The 25,795-nt window shown below is 46.7% G+C and overlaps 1 protein-coding gene and 1 long non-coding RNA gene across 9 annotated transcripts in view; one reads left to right on the top strand and one right to left on the bottom strand.

Moving 5' to 3' along the window:
- The window catches only part of LOC125983944 (uncharacterized), a 73,917-nt gene that overhangs the window by 10,295 nt on the left and 37,827 nt on the right, over positions 1-25,795 (bottom strand). The gene's annotated exons all lie outside the window — the stretch shown is intronic.
- The window catches only part of LOC125983788 (BAH and coiled-coil domain-containing protein 1), a 46,097-nt gene that overhangs the window by 1,869 nt on the left and 18,433 nt on the right, over positions 1-25,795 (top strand). For 6 of the 7 annotated variants that reach the window (XM_068653434.1, XM_049745371.2, XM_049745370.2 and 3 more), the window contains exons 2-3: positions 429-754; positions 21,692-21,874. In XM_068653434.1, coding sequence (XP_068509535.1) covers positions 583-754; positions 21,692-21,874 — 355 coding nt within the window. In that variant the 5' untranslated portion in view covers positions 429-582. Of the gene's footprint in view, positions 1-428; positions 755-7,961; positions 18,719-21,691; positions 21,875-25,795 lie in introns of those variants that run through there. The other variant, XM_049745374.2, reaches the window with a different exon arrangement.

Genomic DNA, 25,795 nt, shown 5'->3' with positions numbered 1-25,795 from the left:
AATTAGGGACCGACTGATTTAGGAGCTGCGTTGCATTTCTTCATTTCTTAATTAATCAATTTATTTAAAACACTAGGTGGTATTACTGCAAAATGTGACAATTAAATCAGTATAGAGGAGACAATAGAACGAGGACGCACGAAGGGTTCAAGGTATATTTGCGAAAATGTGCTTGTTTGAACCCGAGTAACGAGCGAGGGGGACGGCTGGAAATAGAAGCGTGCAGTGGAGCGAAGCTTGACCGGGGGAGGCACGCTCAAGTCGGCATGATCAATAGAGCAGGGCCCGTTAGGATCTCCGCTCAAAAAAAAAAAAAAAAAAAGAAGAGGGAATCTCAAGCAGTCTAAGTTCAATGAAGCGCCACTAATGTCTTGTTTTGTACTCGCCTCGCATCATTTTGCTTTCATTTCTTTTTTTTTTCTGGGCAGAAAAGATGATCCGGAGCGACGTTTTCGGCTGCATGAGCCCCGCGATCGACTGAATGCAACACACGCAACCGCAGGAGAGGATTATTATATGGGCTGCGTTTGATTTTCCTCACCGGGCCCCATCCGGATTGCGGATTATTGGACATTGTCGGGAATGGAAGGACGGGACTTCGCGGCTCCGGCCCACCTCCTCTCGGAGCGGGGCGCCCTGGTGCATCGAGCCACCTCTCGGATCGCCCCCTCCGGCCACAGCTCCGTGCAGCACGCCGGTCACTTCCCCGCGGGGAAGTACTACCCGTCACACATACCGATGGCTCCTCACTCAGGTTAGTCCACCAAGCCTAACTCTTATTCATGCGTGTGCAGGTTGGTGCAGCGCAATACTGATGGTGCTTCATGAAGAAAAAAAAAAACGTTTTTTTTTAATTTTTTTTTTATCAATGCATACAGGGAGTGGCTGTTGACACGTTGACTACTCAAATAGCAGCTAATGTATCACGTTTTTTCTTGTTCAGAAGTCCTTTAGTTAAATGTAATATCTTTTTAATACTTTTTTAAAAACCTAAACCCAGCACTCCGCCAACTTTGACAGATAAACCTTTCAACACAAGAATAAAATGAAATACCTCGTAAAAATGCAACGCAATACCTTTTAATGGCCTTCATTTTTGCAATTTTCTTTTACTACCTTTGAATACGTTTTAAAACCAAACAGCAAGCAGCGGCAGCAGTTATGGTTGTTTGATACCGATAGTATCGCGATACCGCAACTGCGTGATAATCGATCTATGTTACGATATTTAAGTGATGTTATTCGATTAATTTTACTTTAATGTGATAAGAAATTAATATTGTCAATCTGCATAAAAAAATGATCATACAGCAATGGCGCAATAAATGATACATGAGCTGATAAGCAATGATATCAGTGCTAGTAGAATGAGAACTGCTATAAAGTGCCAAGCCGGATGGATTTTACATCCTTCCTTGCATCGATTAGCATTTCTGATGCGAACTGATGAAATACACAAAAACAGTTGCTATGCTAACGTTTCGTAACATAGCAACCCGAGCAGTGAAAATACCGTGACAGATGGATAAGGATTTGAAATCTTACCATTTATTCATGCCCGATTTCCAATGGCAAGTGATTAAATGCTAACATGCTAGCTGGTTGGTATGCTAACAAAATGCAAAATGGCTACTTGAGTAGAACTACATCAAACTAAGGAATTGACATATAGGTTGGGAATCAGTCACTATTTGTAATGAGAAATGGTGAATCGCTAAAATGCTAGCAGTTGGTATGCTAACATATCGCAAGATAGCAACCTGATCGGCAAAGGTACTTAAGCTGGACTGCTACAAATGGTACTATTTCCCATGACGTCTGATGTCATAGCAATGTGATATGGATATTTTGTCAAAGTAATTACGGCAGGGTCTCTGCATGCATAAGGAGATCAAATTAAAGCCACTTTAAGGCCACATTTCGATCACATTGTGAACAAAATGTGAGCCCATAACAAAAAGCTGCCCCCCCCCCGTTCCTACGACAACCCAAAGATTATTGATGCTTCCGCCCATTCTAATCTCTGTGCCGCCACAACATAAAAACATTAAGAAAAGACAGCAAAGCTGTTCCGTGTTCTTTGAATGACACATTTGAGGATCAAGTGTCGTGTTTGAGGATAATCAAGGCCTTCATTGTTGACGAGGCGTCTCGGGCATGCGTCGCAGAGGGTCGCGGCCGCGCATGCGAAACCTCGCTTTGTCACTTTGCGTTGACGCTGTCGCCTCGTGGACGTGGGCTGCCTATGTGAGCGGGGGGTGGGGAGTGGAAGGTGGCGGTAGGGGGGGGGCGTCCTCCCGTGTTGGCCTTCAAAGCGTCGGGGTGCAAATGTGTTCGCGGTGCACGCGCCAGCTTTGACAAGTGACTCGGGCGTATTTACATTTCTGACACGGCGTTAATTTATCATTTATAAAGCAGCTCCAGAGACAACTGCATTTTTGTCCAACTTGTGCGCGTCTATATCCGAAAAAATTTTAACATTTTTGTTTTTGCTCCCATTTTCACAAGCTACCAGTTAGTATGCAATTGTGCATATTTTAGAGTGGGCGGCCGAGGCACACCTGTGCAATAAGCATGCTGCGTAATTTAGCATGTTAGCACGCTACACCTGCGAGGTGGATGGACTCTCCTCGCAAAGGAGAAGCAAGCGCTTATCAATTTGGCAACACTTTTTGCTTTCTGTGGAGCTCATGAAAAATGGACGCAGAAGCAAAATTGGATGTTTTTCCTCTGTGTATACATTTAGGAAACATGCAACTTTGGGGAGTTTATTCTGAGTTAGTTGGTGGGAGGAAAATGTATTCATAGTACTATATTAGTGTTTTTCTTTCTTTTAGATTTATGGCAGTTGACATTTTGTTGTGGGGAGGTTATTATGCGCACCACATTTTGATCTCGGAAAAGCAGAAGCGTTTCCGAACACAGATTCAGAACCAATTATGTGACAAATAGGCCTTTTGGGCACGTAGATAACATCTCAGATTCTTCACTTCATGAGTCATGAAAAATGGATCAAAAATGAAAGCGTTTATATTTTTGCTCAGCGGAGTTTAATCTGCGTTACTTGATGGCAAGAAAATGAAGAGATTTTTGCTACTATTTCTTTGTTGATATTTTTTCATATTTATATAGATTACTTATATTTCGTCAACGTTGACCCTTTTCATATTGATTTCTCCACACCCAATAAAATACCCGTATGTTCCATTTGTTCCGATTTGTACTTTACACTGACACGGGAGAGGCAAAATAACAAAGAGCTATAAATGCATTTGAAAAATGGTCTTGTTCACACCAAAAAAAAAAAAGATGTGGAATGTGGAGAATTTATTAGCCTTTCATCACTCAGCATTCATGTTTGCTTATGACACCCACACACACACACATGCACGCACACACACGCACACGTAGAAAAGGATGGACCGACTATCTTTTGTGCTGCAGCAAGACGAAAGACTGCAAATGCCAGCGCTCCAGTGCAGTGAACACAGGTGGCTTATTGTTCTCGCCGCTCTCGTCACTTTTGGGCGTGACCGGAGGGAACCTTATCTCCCCGTACAGCCTTTAAAACCCGTTTAATTTGCACATTTTTAGCTCTCTCACTCGCAATTTCTTCCGTTGGAATATTGGAAGTACGGTGATGTATTTAAAAAAAAAAAAAAAAGAACCTGACACACGTCTTTCTTTTACAGCACCACGTGCAGTGCCAAGCTACTGTATTATCTATGTGACATTTATTGTATCATATTTAAAATGAGATTTCAAACGTAAAATGTATGCTTTATGACAGGGGTGGTTTAACCTTTCCTACCGAGGGCTGCGCAAAGAAACATTGAAAGATGTTATTTTATACATTTTGTTTACTAAACATGGCAAAAGCAATCCTGAGCAGTTATATTGTTCCGATGTGGCCCCATTTGTAATTTTAATTTGAAATATTTTTGACAATTTTACTTTACACGTTAGTTTTACCTTTTACAAGGCTAAGCTAACATTTTTGGCAAATGCTATTGTAAATACAATTATACCCAACCCTTAAAGATGATCTGTTCATCCAGCCTGTACGATCACGTTCATTCCAAATTATCTGAAAATTTCTACTGTTGATGTCCATGTACAAGTTTTAAAAAAAAAAAACGATAGCCACAGTTAATGGCAAATGCAACAACAAACTGAAATGGAGTCGAAAACACAAAGTGAAGTGGCTTGGCCCCTCATTAACTCATCATATCCACCTCGTGAAAAGACCTCTCAAAGTATGTCTCAACCCTAAAAAATACATGTTCCAAAACCCAAAGAAACAAAACCTCTCGGGTAGGATGTCCGTTGTTAGTCATTAATGTCCCGGTCCATTGTCTTATATGCTAGCGACGTTAGCCTCACTGAGTATCTTGTTTGCAGAGTGCGTCGGATCCCCTCGGGGACTAACTCGCACACTGGTTGACATCAATATTTAACAGACACGATGAATATTTCAAGGTGGGTGTAGAACAAAAAAGTGTCACGATAAGGTGTGCAATACTTTCAGTAATACTGAACTATATTCGTGATTCCGTTTGAGTAAAAAAGCGAAGCGTGGAGAGCCTCTGTCACCATAAACTTTCACAATCAAAAATTACATTTGTAGAGGATGACTTGATCATATTGTACATTTTAATAAGTAATAGCTGCGAAAAGGGACACAAACTTCTATTTTCAGCCAAGAAATATGAAGGGGATACACTGTTTGCTACAGTGGGCCACAAAAAAATTGGATCACGGGCTGGATCTGGCCACCAGGGACTCGAGTTTGACACGAAACAGTGAAAACACCGGATTACATCAGGAATTTAAATTTGTAGAAAAACACACTGCGACCTTGTCAGTTCATTTTCATTTTAAGAGCGTTTGTGACGCGTGCCAGGTGGCCGGTTTACGGTCGCGCATTGCCGAACGTGACCGCGGATCAACTTTTTCCTCCCCGAGTTGTAAAGTCATTTAATGCGCTCGAATTCAGCGAGTCCATTGACGAGGTTGCGGAAGGGGGTAACGCTATCGTCTGTTGACTTGGGGGACAGTTTGCACTTGGCTGTGGCGGGGACGCGCTGGAAGCGGCCTTTACTGCCGGCCTTTATGGCGGGGGGCTCGTCTTTCAGCCATATTGTTTGAATCGCCGCGCCTTGACGGAGGTGTGCTCGTGTGAAAGCAGCTGTGGGGCGGAGGGAGGGGTGAGGTGGTGGTGGGGGGATCTGTAGCGAGAGGTCATATTTGTGTCATCCCGCACGCTCAAACTTCCACTTCCTTTGCATCTCCCCTTGCTTCCCTTTCCCGCAAGCCGTTCTTTGCAGGAAGAGCCCTGTGTCTGGGAAGCGGCGGCCTTCCTGCCACTTGGGCTCGAGCCGCCGTCCCCTCAGCCCTGGACCATTGTTGGCCAGCCCGGCTTTGTGCGTGTGTTTTACGGCTGCTGTTAAAGATAAAAAACAGCCCCGTCCACCCCCTTTATTGTTCTCTTGTAGGATGTCCCTGTCATTCTCCCAGTTTTTACGTTCGAGGCAGCTTCCCCCTTCAAAGGTTAGCCGGGCTGTCTGCTGTCTCGCTCTCCCCCACTTTTTTTTCCCTTAACCAAAGGGGAATAAATAACTTCACTGAGACTTTTATTGAACATCTCATTGCTGGAATATCCCGTGGGTCTGAGGACGCTTCAAAGACAAACACAGGTGTCTGGAGGGATTAGCAAAAGGGCCGCTTACGACCCGAGCCTTTAAAAAGAATCAAGCCGAGTGAACGGGTTATGGGTCGATTGTGACCGGGGCTGTTTACAACAACCGATAAAAACGACGTCGAATTTGGCCGTTTTGTGACATCATGTTAGTTCCAGTCACGAGATGTCCTTTAATAGTGCCACCTACTGGCCTGGCATGCGCACTACAGTGTTTTGGGGCAATTTAAGGGTAGTTTAGATTATCTAATAAAAGCCTCCAGTTGCACATTGGGTCTCTCAAATAGCCAGTGTTTTTTTATAAAGAAAAGAAAATACATTTTATCATGTAAATATTGTACCAGACAGTCGGTGTTGTTTTCTTATAACGAAAAATAAAATACATTTTATGCCGTAAATAATGCACGTACTGCAGTATTTTTGAGGGTGTGGTCTTATGAGTGATAGCAAAATCTGGGGTCAGTTAGTCTGCGTGTGAGAGTCTGAGTGTGGAGTTGTGGTCCACAGCAGTTTTGTGACTATTTTCATTTTGTATTTGACTGTTTGTACTACTTCAACATGCAAATGATCATGCAAGGGCATTACAGTACCTTGAGTGCTCCATTGACTTTTCACTTCAGTCCAATGGCAGCTTATTAGAACCTTAAATTTGGCACATGACAAAGACAAATTAATGATGATAGATTTGATCGACCGACAACTTATTACTCGACTAAAAAAAAACAACTAGTGCCGCTGTCTTTAACTGAATCTCAAAGTCTTTTGAAGACAAACGATGACTCACAAAGTCACGCATTCATTTCTATCGACGTTGTAGTTTTACATGAAATCTGCTATTTGTAACCCCGCTTCAGCAGCTGCACTGACAGAACATAGGGTTCGGGCCAAAATCCATTCGGGTTTGACTCCGAGCAAGCCCTTCCGCCTTGGCTCCAGTCGAGGTCAGGTGGGGGTGGCGTGATTTTGGCATGTCACAGGCTTGTTTGGGGATTGCAGCGAGATAACATCACCGACGCATCCACCCCGCAAAGTGCAAACCTGGGCAAAATGGCACCTCGCTGGCGTTTCTGCCATCCCCCCCAACACTCCCAGTGGAACCCAAGTAATTTACAATGGCGACCGAAATGTCTTCCTGCCTCGCACTACAACTCAGTGGAGTGCATTAGATTGGCGGCAAATGGCACAACCTCATCGATTGCCACTGCCTGCACATGACCGATTGTTGCCATTAAGATTTGATATGGCCATAATAACCCATTAATTGTTGAATAATGGCGTCTGGAAGGTAAAAATAGAGTACCACCAGCAGAGGCGCTGTTGAGTCTAACAGAAGACTAGCATGAAATGAGCTAAAATTCAAGAACTCTTCTCCGAAAGGCAAAAAAGGATTTTGGCCAGCGAGTGGCCTCGCCGCCTCCGAGAGGGCACTTGAAACGCTGCGCCACCCACACTCCCCCCGCTTGGCGTGTTGCCACAAAGCCCGCTGGCCCGGAGCACGGGGCGTGTACGCCGCGCCAAAACACAAAGGAGACCCGCGGCCGAGCGCGGCGGTCGGCCTAGCGGCTTCTTGTATCAGCTTTCAGGGCGCTGAATTTCACAAGCGTAGCCCTCATCTATTTTTATGCTCGGCGCGGAGGAGAGAAGAATCCAGCTGGGTTTGCAAAGTATTTCTTCACTTCCCATGACCAACAAAAAAAGGACTGGAAATGTATTACAGCACAGTGAATGGATTTTTTTTTGCTTCCAAACTGCTCTTTTCTGATTGGCCGGCCCACCTCAACGAGTGGCGGCGTTGCGTCCGCGTGACAGCTGTTGGACATTATTAACGGCTCATGCAGAAAATCCAGATTACTTGTTTTTTAATTTCAAATGTATTATTCTAAGCGCTCAGTGACGGGAACACACACACGCGCACACACACACACACAAAGAGGGGGGACCATTGTGCCCTATTGTTGTCGGCAGATTTGTGGCGAGAAACAACACTTGAGGTTTGCACGCATGTGTGTGTGTGTGTGTGTGTGCGCGCGCTTTCCAGGACGGCATGACTCGAGCCAGGCACCCTGTGGTTGATTTGGAGGCCCAGACAGGTGCATTGTTAACCCTCCAACGTCTCAGCCGGTCCCTGCAGGATCTGCGGGAAGAGTTCTCCCATCAGGACTTCAGCCCTTAATGCGGCATGTCTAGAGGCCACCAACCAAGCGGGGGAGGGAGGGGGGGGGATCTGAATTTATTTTGCATACATGGGATTCAGCTCAGCAGTTGTTGGTGTGTTTGCTTTCTTCTTGGGAGGTTTTGGTGGCCGTGTGTTTGTTTGTTTGTTTGTTTGGTGGATTAAGCAAAAAACGACTGAACCGCAAAATCGGAGGGTGGAGGGCCTGAGATGGGTGGGGGTGGATCTGGATGAAGGGAAAAGATTTCAGGGTTGGCTCACACAAGACCATTTTATTCATATTTTTATATCATGTGCTGCTCGTGTCCACAATAGCAGAATTTCCTTACAGCAGGTGTAAGGTAGTTATCTTTTCGCGAAAGGCAACTTTGTAAAAATAAAAGGCCGGCGTTATCTTTGCAGCGTGCGCAAGGACGTCAATTTCGTTCCCAAATGACGGCACGGAGGGCTGTCGTTGCGTGTGTCACTCAAGATAATGAGCTTGATAAAGCGTCTCCAGTTAAGTGCATTTTTTGCTGCGACCAGCAAGTACTTCTCGCACAAGTCCAAAATATCAAGAATCAAATTTGAGGGCCGGCAGAGGTTGCGCCGCTAAACATATGCTACCATTTGCCATTAAATATACATGGTGAGATGCTTCTTAAGGATGTGTCGCGCCGTTGGTGAGAAAACAAAGATTAGCATCAGGAATTCCGTTTTAATAAGTCTCAGGAGACCCTCTAACCAGCTGTCTTGTCCTCAATCCAAAGGGGACTTGTTGCTCGGTCGTCTTCGTTCTTTTTCCTTCTCTGTCTTGATTTTCTGCTAACTTTGATTAGAATAAAACAATTTTTTAGCATTTAAAGCTAAATTCTTTCATTTCTGCATGTTCTTTGGTGATCCCTCCACATCTGCCCTTGAACAACTCATTGCTTGTCCTCTCTCAGATCGTTCTCAGGTTTTCTTTTTTGTCCCATGGGACCGCTAAGCTACACTGCCTTTTCCCTCGGACACTGCAGCATGTTCTGAGGATGTGGAGGCAAACGACGGAGGGCTCGGCAACAGATGTGCATTTGTCCGCTGGCGCTGCATGCATTAGCTCTCCCAGCTCGTCGAGCGCGGCCGCTGACCTCCCTTCTGGTGGCCGTGTAGGGGGGGTGGGGGGTGCCGAGTGAGATGGTGTATTTTCTCAAGGACAACCCGACAGTCAGACAGTCAGCCAGACTCGACGGGCATTGTCGCATGCTGTCATACACTCGCCGGTGCATGGCAAAGTGACGCACACACGCGGTTGTCACACGCACTAACACATCTCGTTTCCCAAGAGGCCACGGGGCCGGCGAGATGGAGCGAGCGCGAGCGTCTGCTTTGACTGTTTACATCTAATTATAGTGACAGAACTATTTCTGCAATCGCGGCTGAAGCTTTTTATATTTTTCCTACCAGAGAGCGAGAGAGAGAGAGAGAGAGAGAGGGGGAAAAAAAAAAAGCTCCGACAGGCTTTTCTCACAATGGAAAGTGGTTATCTCATAGCCTCAGCGCAGCAAGCTCATAGTACAGTTACAAGAGTAGGCGGGAGTGGGAGGGAGGTGGAGGGTGCTCACCCTGGATCGTAAGCCCTCTTGTCCTCGCGTAACACCAACGTGCAAATTTACGAGAAGCCGGGCGATATATATTTCCCCCCATTAGTCAGGGTAATACGCTCATCGGGGCCATCGCCGCCAGAGAAGAGTCATTTGGCCACCTCTGCCCGGCGCTCTCGCCGTCCATCAAGCCAAGTCAAAACAAAAGGAGAGAGAGAGTCCAAGCCAGGGATTAACTTGTGTAAAAATGTATCTCGCGTTAAAGAGACGGGGGCAGAGCGGGAGTTAATCCTCAAGCTTGGTGGCTGATATGCAGCCGAGTAGCTCTTATTACCTGAGGGGAGGGGGGGAGAAGGGGCACTTGGCAAGAATCCTCACAAAACAAATAATTACACTCGCCGCCACCCAAAATATTATATGTTAAGTTTTCGGAGCTCCTTCCTTCCGCACAGATATCAACAAGATGAATTGGACGAGTTCCAAGAGAGGATTTGAAGCATCTAGTTGAATTTATGGTGCGTGACACTTGTTGCTATGCGATGATATCACATTATTTATGGAGCTGCTTTCGCAAGCTCCATCATGATTAAGCATAACCAAAAAAACTAAATCAAGTCAAAACATGGCGGGAGCTGGATGCAACCTGAGACAGGTGTTCCCATCCCCCACCTAAATACATAGCACACACACAATGCACAAGCCAACTGTGGCTGCTCTGCAACATTCAGCTCGATGGCAAGCAAATTAATTAGCTTGCGCGGAGATAAAGGCGCACTGTCAAGGCAAGGTGTAACACGACGGCTATAATGATCGCTCCATTGTGAGCATGTCGAGGAGAGCGGCTGATTAATCGTGGGAGGAAGTGACAGGCAAGTACAGTCAAGGAAGGCGCCCTCTGATTGGTCAGTCGTGAGTGTTCCCAGAATTGGCCTACCCCGTGTACAGAGAGCCTCAGAGATTTTTATTTTTTTAGAAATTGCCACAATTTGCCAACATTGTTCTTCTCAAGTTGGATAATTTGCCATTTTAAAGTCGTTCAGAAATTTGGGTTTGAAGAGACATACCAGGGCAACGTTTGAGCCGTTCATCTGGTTCCTTCAAAAACAAACTGGAGATTTTGTCTGCTAAATTTCATCTGCCAGTATGTTACAAAGTAAAAATGTTAAAATGGTAAAAATCCATAGTTTCTGTTTTGATAGATGGAATTCTGCCCAATTTCTCAAAGCATCTAATGCGAGTGGAACATGTTTAATGATTATTTCAAGCATTTGTCATTTAAAAAAAAACAAAAAGGTCGAGAGGGCCCATTTGTCAAACATTTAAGCAATTATTCCACCATGATTATTTTCTGAAGGCACTAGAGAGCTGCTGGGAGCGCACACATCCACGCACACACATCCGCAACACGGTGCTAGAGTCAAGAGTCACGGGATTGATGTGGCACAAGTGGGACACGGCCCGAGCCGGTTCCCAGTATCCATCTTGATCCCGCACGCTGACAGATGAGCTCCAGCTGCGGCCGCGCGAGCGTGTATGTCTGCGCTCGGGAACCCGGTCTCGGCTCTGTCAGCCGTCGAAGAAAAGTAAACTATTAGTGGCGGGAGAAGGCAATTATTCCAGCGAAGAATTAGAAGCACTTGTAATTGCCGTGAGGTTGGGCAATGGTTACATGCTGGCTAATGCTCTGACAGAGCGCTCGCTTGGCTGGCTCTCAACGCTCGCTGGATGCCTTTTGGTTCTACCGCATAATTGGGGGCGCACGTGTGGGTGGCTGCCATGTGGATCTGTGATTAAACTTCCATTCGAGCGTGGTTCGCTGAGCTTCTCCCGCGCCTCGTTCCTCGATTGCAATATCGCTAGCAAATGTCTGCGTCGCATTATGCAACGTTGTTCTCCACCCCAACGCCGGAGCTGTTCGGAGGGCATCGGAAATCTATCAGAAGGCCACGTGTGGGTCGAGGTTTGGGGAAGGTTAAGAGGTCAAAAAAAAAATCCTGCTGATTGCTTCCAAGGTGAGTCATGGGTCTTAGGTAGCCGAGAGTGTTTAAGGGGTTACCCGGGGGGATTAGATGAGACCTTTATGAGGTTTCCTCACAAGGGAGGGCTTGCTGTAGATTATTTACTTAAACGGCCGAGATTATTTAGCAGTGAGAAAATACTTTTACCTCTCCGGGTGAAAAGGGTAAAAAAAAAAAAATTCGCCGACAGTCGAGAGATGGAAAGTGAGTGGATCAATATCGCCGACAGCAGGCTGGAGGAGGATGTTCATTTGGGACAAGCGGGGAATGAAAATATTACTGTACAAAGTGGAGCCTCGCTGTTATTTTAGAAACGTAGCGGGGACCGGCGTTGTATTCACACCATTCCTGCTCCCGGTTCCCATTTAACAGATCTCCTTTCAGAAAGTGGAGCTGCTTTGAGGATCGATACGGCCGCGCCGTCCACCGTACCGCACACTTTTTTACGTCTCATCTGACATTCAAAAGAGTTTTCGTCGGCGTTGTGGCTTCTCTTTCCAAGCGAGCAGATGGCGAACACTCACAATGAAAGCAGATCCTAAGTCCTTTTGGACCCTCATCAATCCACCTCAGATTGTCCTGTGAGGGGCTCGAGTTTCCAAGGACCGACTGGGCCTTCCTAGCTCCGCCCCCCCCCCCCTCCGAGCAGACCGTAGGCTCCGCCTTCCTGTCTTACAATTAAAGCTCACAACGGCGTAAACAAAGTTGACTAGATTGTTGCACTCTCTTAACCCAGATTGCCTCGTCCCAGCGTGGACGGATAATTTCGTTGAGTTTGCCAACAGTCCCCCTGCCGCCCTTTTCGTATGCGACCGAAGACACGGGACATAATTGAGCACACATGCCGCTTTGAAGACTCACGTTTAAGAGAGTCTGCCAAGCCAAACGGCACGTTCACAAAGAGCAAAGCTATACCGGTACGCCATCTGGACAACGATTGTGCGTGTGTGCACGCGCAAAAGTTGTGCGTCTGCTTGAGAGCGAAGATTAAGCCTTTCGAGGGAGACCTCATACTGCCCCTGCTTCAGTCTACTGATTTATGGGTTTGTGTAGGAAATCGCTCATTTGTCACTTCTCATCTCTTTTTTCCCCTCATCATCCCCCCTCCCCTTCTGCTTGTACTCGCAATGGTCGTTCAAATATTTTTCCTGAGAAAGGAGCAGCCAGGAAGAAGGCAATTTGTTTCTATCGAAACACAAACCGTTTAGTAGACATTTAGAACATTCACACATCTTAGATGAGAACATAATTGTTGGAACTAAAAAAAAAAAGAGCTTCAATCTTCAAAAATTCCACAGCCCCACAACACAAACCATCTTTTCTCTTCTGTCTTCTTTTCATGAGCATGGCCTGGTGCTGTAATACTTCCAGCGTACATCGCGCTGCGGCTAATAGCTGCTCGTCAATACATTAGCACGCGGAGGTCCTGGCAAGGTCAGCAGCAGTCTGGAGCCTATTGTGTGCAATTGTGCACTCCCGGTGTGTTTATGTGCCTCCGTGCACCTTACTCGCTCAGGTGCTGGCCGTAAATCTGCCTCGGTCTTCCCGGGCCATGCCGAGGGCACGGCATGGGCGGCCGGGTGTTACCTCCTTTAAAGGGGAGGGGGGGTTGAGAGATAAATCAGGAAAGGGGGGGGAGGGCTTAATGAAAGCTCAGTGGGCTCAGATAATTATGGGACTGGCTGATAGAAATCAGGCTTTTTCTCAAAGAAGTCAATTAACCCGCTTCCCTTCATGGCCTAATTATGCCGCTCCACCAGTTCCTTTAGAGTCACGCTCAGCTCGGTATGCAAACTCATGCTATTGCAGGTTCTAATTTTTCCCCCCATTATTACCCCCCCACACACTGACCCTGCATTTACACTTAGAGTTCCAAAACTTTGCACGGCAATCCTACGCAAAACCACCCAAATTCAACAGACATGCTTCCCTGCTCCATAAAAAATATTCACAGGTCTCACGAGAGTAATACTTCCCAAGCACCATCGGCTTTCGTCACGGAAAAACATTCACAGCAAAAAAATCGAGTCCGAGCCCCCACTGACCAAACAACCAAAATTCGTCCAAATGTTCCGAGTTCACCCGTCAAGTGGAAATATAGTACCGGTCGGCGCCAGAAGGGGGCGCCTCAATAAGAGTCATCTGTTCATTAGAGCACTAGTGGCTTCATTGCCGGTTGTGGTCAGGGTAAATAAGCGGAGTTGTAGAATGTCAACATGAGCAGGCGGCCTATTTCGCAGCACACGCTGTTGACATAACTGCCCTCTTATCTGGCGAGTGCAAAAAGCCCGACCGACCCCACAATAGAAAACGCCGCCAGAACAAATACAGAAAGAAAAACCAACATCCACATAAGGGAATGCGCCGCGGATGGCATTACGTAGCTGCTGGTGACATCATCGTGGCTTTAAAGGAAATACCAGGCCATGCATTTTCAAGCTCCTCGTGGAGTCTTGAGGGTCTTGGTGATCGGGATGGAGAGACGAGGGAAGCGGCACTGATTTGTATTTCAAAGCCACGGTCAAGTACCTGTGTCAAATGTTTTGACACCGGAATATAAGCATGTCAGTCGAGGTCCCGGTAGTAACTCCTCTTTATTCATCGCTTGTGCAGCTCTTCATCCCCTCCTCTGCCTCCACCATCGTGGCCTCTGACTACTTTGTTTGCATTGTGATAACCTGCTGAAAGCTGCCGGCGCTTGCTGGAAATGTGCTTCCTCCCTCTGGTTCCATCTTTTGATGCACATGTTGCAAAATGAGCAGCCGCAAACGGAGGTTACCAGACGGGCCTCCACCTCCTCCTCCTTGCTACTGTCTGGAAGACGGACGTGCAGGACATAGCTGACGTCTCAAGCTGATCAAGTAGCCAGAAGAGTTAAATATTTCTCTTTTGTTCTCCGTGTGAACTCAAATTACACCGAGGTCATCGGCGAGACCTTGAGCAGGCTGCTCGGCGTCTTTCGGCTCTCTTATCTTCTTTGTTCTGTCTCTGTGCCTCGACGGGAAGGATCAGATGGAGAGAAGCCAGGGTTGTGTTTTCTCTCGCGCAGACCTGATCGTTTTTAAGGGCAAACGGGGACAGATCCGAGAGGACGGGAGCAAAGCGTGGACTTCAAATGAGTCCCAAATGTCCCGGCTCTTGACCTAAAAGAAGGACAGGACATTCCAGCAATTTCTTGAAGCTGATTTACGGCCGGTGGTATGAAGAGTAAAAAAAGATGTCCGTCACCATCGCAGGGAAAACCGATGGACAAAAAGAACGTCCCACAGCGGACAGCGAGGAAGTGCTTAAGAACCCAACATATGAGAAATGAAGGCCACTTTGAAGCACACACTTGATGGCAGCTGAGGGAAGACATCAAGGCGATGAGGAAGTGAAGGAACATGAGTTGAACAGTAGGAGGGAAGATAAAAAGGGGGAGGAAAGAGATGATGAAAGCAAAAAGAGGCAAGACGGTCCAAAAAGCTGCCGATGAATTGAAACCCGTGAATTAATACGGTCCTGGTTGTATCGTTGATCGTGCGTTCATCTCACTCAAGTGGACTTCCGAGATCAGCAGAACACACGAGATGAGGTCCGGCCCCGCTCTGCTTTTGCATAAAGTAGATCCATCTACCAGAGCGGGAGGCCAGACCACCCAGGATGCCGTCGGGAAAGAGCCGCTTTTCATGTGGCATGAGCATATGTGCGGCACGAGGGAGCCATCTTGAAAAAACACTTTTTTTTTTACTGCCTCCTGTACGACGTCATTACTTCTCGTTGCTACAGAAGGACTGTGTCAGGGTGGAAAAGTGGAGCCGTATGATCACCCCCAGGGATGGCGAAACCCGCTCAGTCAAACCACGTCCCAATTAGCCAATTCAGTTCCAAACTTAACAGGGGAAGGAAAAAGTGCTGAGCGTGTGTTTTGTCTGCACATCACCTGGATAAATGGATAAAGCCAATCAATATATGGACATCCAGAGTTCTTCTAATGATATTTCCGGTGAAAGACAAAATCACGACAAGATCATTCCGGGATTCAAAATGGCCGCTTCCTGTTCGGTCGTGCAGATGTGTTTTAATGGGTGCCAAATGCAAGGTTTAGTGCCCCCGCCATTGGCCCGCTGGAGTCTCTTGACAACAATGCATTTTGGACTCCAGGCTACAATTTTGGTCTCGCTTGTTGACAATCTGCCTCGGGCAGAGTGTTTGTAACTTCGCCCCCCTCTTGACGAGCGTGCGTTTCATCGCCGCGTTCAAGAGGGGGAGTCACTGCGCTTGCCGCATTACACCAATAAAAAGATTTGTGGTCTGTATGACACAATTGTAGCCGGGCTGGTTTGAGCCCGGAAGCCAAATGTTAGGAAGCAGGCTGACAGAAATCCCGTTTGGGATCGGCTCTAGGATAGCTTTTTGGGAGGGCGGGGCTTATATCTGAAGGCCGTGACAATTTAAGTTCCTCCGTGCTTGATTAACTGTGTATGTGTGGATGAAAAACAGAGAGAGAGAGCAAAGTCTTGGATGTCAGCGAACAGTCTGAAGGGTGAAGGACTCCCCCGATGTTTGGGTGGCCCTGGAGGATTTCTCCCCACTTCCTCTCTAAACACTCATCCCGACTACAATGCTGGGAAGAAATGTGTCATTAACAGGGGGGGGAGGGGGGACCAAAATAATGTTTATGGGCTAAAGCAGCTCTGAAATCATTTTCCATATCAGTGCAACTGCATTGGCCCTGTGGGGGAGTAAATCTGATTTTCTCCTGCCTGTGCCAATGGGAAACATCATGGGAAAGAAAACAGATTGGATTGTTAGAAAGATGGCCTGGCGCAGCTGTGGGCGTCTTTATGTTTGGGTGTGTTGCTGTGTGTATGTGTGTGTGTGGAAAGAGGAAGAAAGAAATTTTAAAAGCGGATGTTTAGCATGCATGCGTGAGATGGATGAGCTCCACTATGATAATGGCGATTTTATGCCTCGGGAATAACGATCCGGAAAGTAGGAAAGGGCTCTGAAAGCTTCTCGTGTTACAATAGGTCAGTTAACAAGCCGGCTCCGCAAACGTTTGGACAGGTAGAAAATGGCTTTCCACCAGGAGGTGTGGAACTGCTCTGCATACAAAGCCAGCCAGCCAGCCAGACCTCTTGTATATTATCTTAAGCAAGAGACAGACACTTTAGATTGGCTTTAATAGCTGGTGCAGGGGCGGGGGTGAGTCAATATAGTACAATGGAACTAAGGTGCTTGGAGAGTAAACACTCTGTAATAAGCTTGGAGCAAAAGTATAGCACCCTGGTCTGGGTTTAATATCGACTTCCTGTGACATCATAAACATGAAGCCAGCGTTACACGACTCTCGGCGGAGACCTTGCTTTTCTTGCCTGGGCTATTAAACCAAATCTGTGCAGTGGGTGTGGGAAGTTGGAGTGTACAAGTGTGGGCGGTTGGTGTAAAAAAAGGAGGTAATGGGCCTTGTCCTGGTCTCATCCTGTTGCTGTTTCAAATCTGTCCTCCCACTCCCTCCCCTGTCCCAGTATGGAATGTCGACGTGTTGGCCTCAATTGAGGCCAGTGACTCGACACATTACGGCATTTTCTCACGGACAAAAGCAGCCCTCGACATCCATCCCGTAGAAAACAGGCTTGTGATTGAAATATCGGAGTCTAGCACATATGGGCCACGGTCTTCCCTGCAATTAGAGGTTCTGGGATTGAATCTCATCTTGGACTTGACATTAGAAAACTGAATTGGCCCAAGGTGTCAATGGTTGTTATATGTACTGATGACCTGACCCGGATCTACCGGCCAGTTGGGATTAGATCCAGCTCACGTGTGACCTTGGACATAATTGATATAGAAAAGCTGTTTCCCCTCTAGCCGTCAAAGATTCCGTCTTTCTAAAATGACGGCCTGGTGGTCGGTGGCGTCGCTGATGCTGATTTTTGCTGTGATTCTCAGAAATTGAGCACCACATGGAAAATTGACTTGGCTGCGAACGGGCGACAGCACCAGCCGAAAATAACAGCCAGAGCTACGGAAAAGCAAAGAGACACAAGAGTGTTGAAGTAACCATAGACAACTGAGGCGTGAATAACAAAATCCGAGATCAAGTTCAGGAAATGGAAGGATGGAGATCATCCAGCTTCTAAAACCTTTGTGTGGCTTGGAACAAGAACATTTAACTTCCAATCTGTTTTCCTTTTGCTACCTTTGCAAGGACATATCTTGTCCTTGGCTTTTTGATATTCGGCGGTTCTTCACAACCTTCTGTGACATTTTTCAGTTGTATATATATACGATGCTCCAGGTCGAGGGAAAATGATCTTTGCATGCCTTTTTGCTCGCCGTGAATCACCAGACCAATGATAACTCCCTAAAAATCCCCGACACCACTATCGGCTCAGTTACGGCCCTGACCCATCATCGCCATGCTCCCCCCCGTTGTACAGAAAAATCTCCCTCACTTTCCTCCACCATCAATTCTTCCAAATGCTTCTCCTGTTCCTTCTCCACCCACGCTGACCACATCCACTAAACTCAGTCCACAGGCATGTAGAGTGTCGGAGGCGTGCGCTGCTGGCACGTTCCCCCGCCCCCGTACTGGGCCCAGATCCAGGACTGGAGCGCCTGCTCGCTCACTTGAGCACGGACGAGCCTCCAACAGAAGACGTGGGCTCGTCTCATCTTACGTTCAGGCCCTCGTGTTTGGTCATGCTGCCACCATCCAATCCAAAACACGTCGGGGTGAAGTAGGGTTGAAGGATTTCGACCCGTTCACCAAACAGTACAGTTCAGTTTAAATTTTTGAGATCTGGATTGTGTTTCCAACATTGTGGGCTAGCCAAAATAAAATCCATGTACAGATACATTTTTATACTGGACCAGGGCGTACAGAACCAAGCTGTAGAGAAGGGAGCTGGAGATACCAGAACAAAGACGTCTGTGACAATTTGTGCGCAACAATCTGGCTACCAATTGAGTTAATGTTTTCAAGATGACTGTTTGAAGGAAATCCACCCCCACCCCCCACTTGAGTAGCCATTTCAAATTCCCTGTGCGTTTTATTGTGAGGAAGTCGATGCTGGGTTAGTCAGCTGCCCTGCTCGGTGGTGTGCGCAGTTTCTCCGAGGCCGCCGACCGTCCGGTTTCAAGATGTTGCGATGATTAAGGAACATGAGGTATAAGTGGAAAGTTTTGGGCACGCAACGAGGACTGTGCTGACAGGAAATCAGATGAGCAACACAGTCTGAGGAGAAACTGTCTGAAAAAGCCTTCGTGATGTTTTTACTTGGTAAGTCAACATTTTCCAGTCTTCATTTTTGGATGACTCTTCAAAATAGACATTTGATAGGTCTGGGAATCGATGAGTCCTAGTCTTAATGACGGTAACACAGATTTAGAACATCTCCAGGTGGCCTGCCATTTTGCTGAAGAGACAATAGTTCGGCTTAGTATGTAAACATCTCATTTTTATCCTCGCATTTAGAGGCGCAAGAGTATCCACGACCTTTGTGGGTGGTTGCTTGTTGTCTTTTTCAGCAGTTTGCCTACACAAACTTCGACATTCTATTATTGTATAATTCCTCAAGACAGCAAAAAAGAATCAGCCTAATCTTACCTCACGGTTAGCTTAATAGGCAAAAAATACTCATCAAAGCTGATTAGTGACCCAAAAGGGGGGGATGATTACCTTTGTCCCTGAAGCCCTCCGATTGAAACTGGATTAAATTCGGTGGGGGAGAGAAAAAACATGGAAGCTACGAGCTCCAATGGGATCTCTGGTGGGCATCACACTGACCGAGCACATCGCCCCTCTTCTGCTTTAATGGCGAGCACTCAGTCGGTCTCCTTGCCTGGAGCTTTGGTTCGCTTTTGTTCCCATGACAACGGGGCCTTTATCCTCCCTGCCTGCTGCTCACTCGGAGCTGTCCATGGGGGCCTCCAGTCCATCTACTTATGAATATGTGTGACGCTGCAGTTGGGAACAAATTGAGCTTCATTGTTCAGTCAACACCTCCACCTCCAGAGGTTTATGTTTCACGTTCGATGAAACGCTTCCTTCTCGCTGAATTCGCTAATGGGATTAATCTCCATTGCTGTGAGGGATGAGAACCAAATCTGTGTTCTGATGGCACCACTTTAAGAACTGCAGCTCAAAATAGACAGAACATCGACACGGTCCTTCATAAGCAAACCGACGTGGAAAGTTGATTTTCTGATGACATCCAATAACCTCTGATCTTCGCTCCTTTGGGCACTCTCGACAACACCTCCGATTCATTCTGCTTCTTGATGTCACAAAACGAAGCAGACGTTAGAGACTCCAAGAAGACCCAAACATGGACCTTCTATAATTTCAATGTGAGGACATGGTCCCATGATGCAGGTTATTGCTCGGTCTGATCAGGTCTTTGTCATCCGGAAGGTTTTTCATCAAGTACCGCTCTCCTGGCTTGACATCCAGACACTCCTTTACTATGTTTTCTCTCTTGTCATCGTCGCAGAGACACCTTTCTCCGTCACCGCTCACAAAAAAAAAAGCCTCGCTGTCACTCCCGATGTCTCTCTAACCCCTTTTTTCTCTCCGGGGCCATGCTGTTAATAATGCAAGAGGATTAGCTGATTTATGTGAGCCCGAGGCACCGAGGAGCATTGGCTTGGCTAACTGGAGGGGAAATAAGCCGAAAACAGGGCAGGAGTGTGTGTGTACGGTAGATGGCAGCGGCAGTTGTGGGTGTCTGACTGATACGATGTGTGCCTGGCAAGCATGCTGGCAATCATCCATCCCCCCACTGTCCTCAACCCCCCCCCTTGCCCGCCCCTGTCGTCTTTGGAGCCGTGACAGGGCTTTACCGCAGGCACTCGGGTGATTTGAGGTGGCACCAGAGATGGAGGCGATAAGGTGTGTGTGTGTGTGTGTGGGGGGGGGGGGGGGGGGGGGGGGTACGAAGCAGAAAGCCTACGACATTGTAGCGTGTCAGCGGGCTGCCACACAATGCCTCCCCCGTCACTTCAACAGCCCGGCGGGATCCCTGTACCGCAAAACAACGATACGGCGGTGGCCCCCTTTTCTGCAGCATGTTCAAGAAACAATTGTCTAGCTCGGGTTCTGTTCAAAACAAGCCGAAGTCTCTGGAGAAGTATTTCACACTGGACGAGGTAAAGTCCTATGTAAAATAAAATCTCTTCAAGCACAGTAGTGGACAGGGATTTGAACATGAAACTTCTGCTGTCCTTGCCAGGAAACCAAACCAAGACCGTTTCGTAAATACATGAATTAAAAAGCCATTCCTTTCATTTCCGGCAGATTCTTAAATTGCTCCAGGGGGACAAACAATGATTCCTTTTAATGCAATCTAATTGAGATTTTATTTGAGATTGAGATTTGTGCGCAATGAAATTTGTGGATTCACGGAAAGCCGCCGACTCAGGTTCCAGTATGATGTACACAGTGCATTCGCAACACAATGCAGGATACAATCGTGTGCATGAGCGCTGTCTTTATACAAAAGCGTAACACTTCACGGTCGTGCGACTCGAGCGGAGTGTCGCGGGCAAATAATGGCAATGCAATTTAAGCAGTGCTTAATGAGTGTGTTTTCCCCGGCAATGCATAATCGACAATCAGCCCCACAGAAGCGTCCGTGTTCAGCATTGTTACAAATGGTCAATTACTCATCGCAGTCTTGTTAAACACACACTTCCAGCAGCCGGCGACGGATTTCTTTGCTGCGATCATTATGGTGGAAAACAAGGCCTAATGCGATGCTAAGCGGCAGAAACGTAAGGAACCGGGAGACGGTCATTTCTCACCAGTGGAGCGAGAGGTGATGTCATTGTAAAGCAGAAGCCACAGAGGAGAAAGTGCAACACGGCATAATTTTGCTAAGGGCCTTCAAGTTTTTGTTTTGGTGCTTTTTGGAATTTGGATTCAACGGAGCGATGAAAGATAATGGAGGGAATGAGAGTGTGGGTGGGGTGGGGGGGCACATTGGGGAACAGAGGCGAAAGTGTGCAAGAGCAAGAGGGAGCGAGCCTGGAAAAGTGTGTGCTCAGCTGTGAGATGGGACTCTTGTGTTATGCTACATTTTAGGGGGCACTAATTTCAAAGCAACGCTGTCCTTTTCTACAAATGTTTTCCTGTGACACATCCATATATGGTCAAATTTGTTTCCTCTCCCACAAAAAGCTTTGACAGACACATCAGATGTTTCTTGCTCTGTTCACACAAATCAAAAGACTCTGTTTTGTCTCCTTCACACAGGCGGTGGATTGATGGGAAATTCCTCCGCCTCCTTCATGGGGACCTTTCTGGCCAGCAGTCTGGGCTCGCCCCCTTCCCACCCGTCTCACCATTCCCGGCCGCCCTCCTCGCCTTCCTCGCCCTCCTTCCGGGGCGGACCCCATTCCAGCGCATCGCAAATCTGGTTCTCCCATTCGCATGAAGGTATCTCAGAAGCACACTCCCCAAACTAACCACAATCCCACAGGGCGCCATTGTTCTTTATTTTTAGGATACGCTGGCTTTTTTTGACCAAGTACGTCTTGTAATCGGGCCGTCTGCCGCCTTTTTATTTCGGCAGCAAAATAGGCTGCGGGCCCAGTATGTTTGGGACGGAACGCTTGTGCCACCGTTTCTGGCCGTGGACACGAGAGTCAAAAGTTCAGCCAGGGAATCTTGCGGTCCTCGCAGCGCGTCAGGCGGAACGCCTCTGGAACAGAGCTCGTAAATTTGGGCCAGTAAAAAAAAACTTCGCCTGGTGTCCCTCCCAACGCTCGGCATCAGAAAGACAAAACCGGGTCGCGCACATGTCGCACGTGCAAAATGAAGAAAATGAAAACACATGCTTTCAGTAGAACGATGCTAAGATTTTGTGGGACCGCTAATGCCGATTTATTTGTTCAAATTTTGTTGTTTTACCTGATGGGAAACAATGACCAAAATAATGTGTTACTGCTTTAACTTGCCCATTTTAACGTACAAATGACCTGGCCTAGCTCGTCATTGGACACAAAAAAGTGGCCGCCCCTCCTCTGAACTATCCACTGGTGCCCTTCCAGCGACCCATCTGAGGACAAGCCCCACAAAAAAACGGATGTGGTCAGTTGGCTGGAAATAACTAGAAGTGGTTTTTGCATTCTTACACAAGTGTATCAACCTTGTAAAAGTCTAGTAAAAGTTAAAAATAATGAACTGTGTGTGCACAAACATCAGATCAAGGTTTCCTGGTTAAACCCGAGAGGCTTTACATTAAGACTAAAAACGGCAGACTTTGTGGTGTACGTTCTGTTCGTACCCCTTTCGATGTTTATGTTGTGTTACCCCTCTGTGATGCCTTTCTGTGACTACTACATAGTCACCAATCTGTTCTTCATTACGTGATCATGGAGCAACTCGCACTGTGAGTTGGTCGTATTTCACTCATCTAGCTTTTAATTATTTTTAATTACTCCGACGGGGGAGGCGTCGTCACATAAGCGATATATGTTTGATTTAATAGCGGTGTACTAAAAGTGAGCCAGGCTCCAAATCCTTAAAAATAGCTTTGACTTTATTTACGTCTACTGCAACCAAGATCCGAAGCACTTCTCAGAAACCAGCCCGTCTGAAAGAGCACCCGTACCAGGCAACGTATTTTCACTCAAAACTTGAATGCTTTTGATTGTCCAAGAAATTTGATTCTTGTGAAAAAGTAGACTAATATTAATAAGAGCGGCGATGATAACGCCAAGCTGAATAAACGTAATGGAGGTGATTACGATACGAGCGGGATTATTACTCGGTAGGCAATGGAGGCTATTATCTGTATTGCAGTTTAATAGCATCTAACGTGCTAAGTGTATGATTGAATCCAGACTTTTCATCAGCCGCATACAGCTGTTTTCTCCTCAAGATAATTGCATATTGTCTTTTTGCCGTGTTTTGCATAAAAAGCAAGTCATCAAAACCAGCGGGACAATTACACACAATCGCACCTTCTCTCGACGGGTATCGAAAGAAACCCGAACTATCAAGCGTGGAAGGCACTGATGTGGTAGGCGACGCTTTAAGGATCTTTTTTTTAGAAATAAAGTGAATCCAAAATGTCGGGATGTTACAGGGTTTCATTAAGTGCAGATGTGCATCAATATTTTTGAGTGGATTTATTGAGTACTTATTAAAAACCGTACCGTCAGAATGGCGCTAGGGTGCCGCCCCTGCTGTGCCATAACGAAATCAAAGTTATACAATACGGAATATTTGCGACTTCAAAAAGTGGACCGTACCCAGGATGCATAAAAGATGACAAAATTATGAACATGTCTTCACGAGGGTTGCTTGGGCCGATAGAAAAAAAAAAAAGAATCAGGCGTCGAGTCTCTGTTGAATTTGGGCCAAGTTGTGATTCAAGATGGAACACATGACATAAACTTGATCTTTTTTGGTCGCAGTTTCTCAAACAGTACGCCGCGCCAATCATTAGTTGGCTTGCGGGGTTTCGCAGCCGATAAAATATGCTTGTGGACTGTGACATCAACTGCTTTGTTGCGGTCGTGAAGTGCATAAATAAAGAAACGGCGAATGTGGCCCAGTTTGGGCCTTGGTCGCTTTGAACATGGAGCAGACACTTTTTGTTTATAGCACAAAGCACCTGGGAAGACATTTTACACATTTTTAATTCATTCACCGCCAAGCCGGTTGAAATGAATAGATAACGTCTATAGCCGTCAATGGTACTGAATGAGTTAAATATCAATTTTCTATCATGCTTGTCCTCATTAGGGTCGCGTGTGAACTGGAAGCAATCCCAGCAGAGTTTGGGCGAAGGGAAGATTACTCTGCGGGCTGGTTGTCAGCCAACCACAGGCACCAATAATTAGCTCATTATAAAAGCGGTTGCTATATTAATCATATAAAGGCACTTCGATGACGAATACGGAAATAATTATAAAGAAGCAGCAAGCAAAGTAAATCATTGAAATTTACTGCATGAATTAGCTTCACATTCGGATCTGCTATTCTTTTTGTTTGCAACCACTTTCTTTTTCTTCCCTTCGGTACGGAAAACACTTAAGGGCTGATGTCATGATTTATTCAGCGCGTTTTCCAGCCTAATCCAAGCGTGGAAGCGGTTTTGCACTTTTATGTTTTTGTTCTTTGCTCTTCAAGTACAAACCGAAAAGGTGTAGAGGAGAAACAGGAAAAAAAATCAGGCAAAATTTTGGGGAGCCTCGCAGGCTTCAGGCCAGTTGGATTGGATCCAAACAATAATCCGAACGCCACTCTCTTCACAAATGCCTCCACACACCTGTCTAATTCATTTTGGATTACTCTTGCCTTTCCATGCCTATCTTCAGTTGTCCATCTTTCCCGTATGTGAGCAGCAGCTCGTTTTCCCCTTTTGAGGGATTTAAAATGTCAAGCTAACCCCCCAAGTCGCCTCTGTTCCTCTCCTGCCTCTTTAATTCTCCCGAGCTGGTTTGCATCCTTTCCTTTCAATTAGTCAGACCCGGAGAGATGCACCGCCACGTAGCCTCTCCCCCTCCCCCCACCAAACAGTTTTCATTTTCTCTCCTCCTTTTCGGTGTCTTGATTCACTATGCCCTTTATTTTGTCTTCGTCATTCAGTTCCTCTCAAACCCCCAAGCTGTGAGAAATACCTTTTCGAGCCCCTCCCGGGTTCTGTTAGTTCTGCCTCCCGCTCTGCCCGCTAAAAACGAGGGCACGCTTAGCGAAATCCCCTCTGTGGCTGCTGACTTGTTTATTGTGGAGAGAGAGAAAGAAAGCGAAGCCGCTGTGCAGTCAGCAGACAGCGCTAACACCCTTCTTGCGTGGCCTGCAGCAAGAGCAGGAGCATCTTCCCTTGTCCAGACCAGATTAATGGCTGAATGGGCGACGCTGTGCCCGGCAGAACCCCCCTTCCCACACGCGGAGGGCATGCTGAAACGGAGCGGGCTGGCATTATCGGGCACAGCCAGACCACACTGTGAAAAGGGATTACGCCATCAATCGTCACACTCACTCTCCCCAAAAAACGAAAAAAAAAAAAAAGCTCGGATAAAGACTCGCCAAGCAGCTCGCTCTGTATTTCTCTTTTTTTTTTCAACAAAAGGATTCCCCCCTTTCTTTCTCCGTGGATAAATTGGCATAAATTTGTGTGCTTATTAATCATGACGGCAAAGATTGAGAATGAGACAAATGGGGATGAGGAGAAAGAGTGGTGGGGTAAAAAAATAATAAAAAAGAGGTGAAGGAAAGTGAGGGTAATTATCACCCTGGTGCCCTCGGTGGAAAGCATCCCCCTCCTGTGTTATTGTTTGCCCTCTTGGCGCATTTCATTAATTAAGACGGGTTGGGCAAAGAGGCCGCCGCTCGGAGCCGAGGTCA

This window comes from Syngnathus scovelli, chromosome 16 (assembly GCF_024217435.2).
Source record: "Syngnathus scovelli strain Florida chromosome 16, RoL_Ssco_1.2, whole genome shotgun sequence".
NCBI lineage: Eukaryota > Metazoa > Chordata > Actinopteri > Syngnathiformes > Syngnathidae > Syngnathus > Syngnathus scovelli.
Note: the sequence above shows the minus strand (reverse complement) of the source record. Positions and strands in the feature narration are given on the sequence as shown.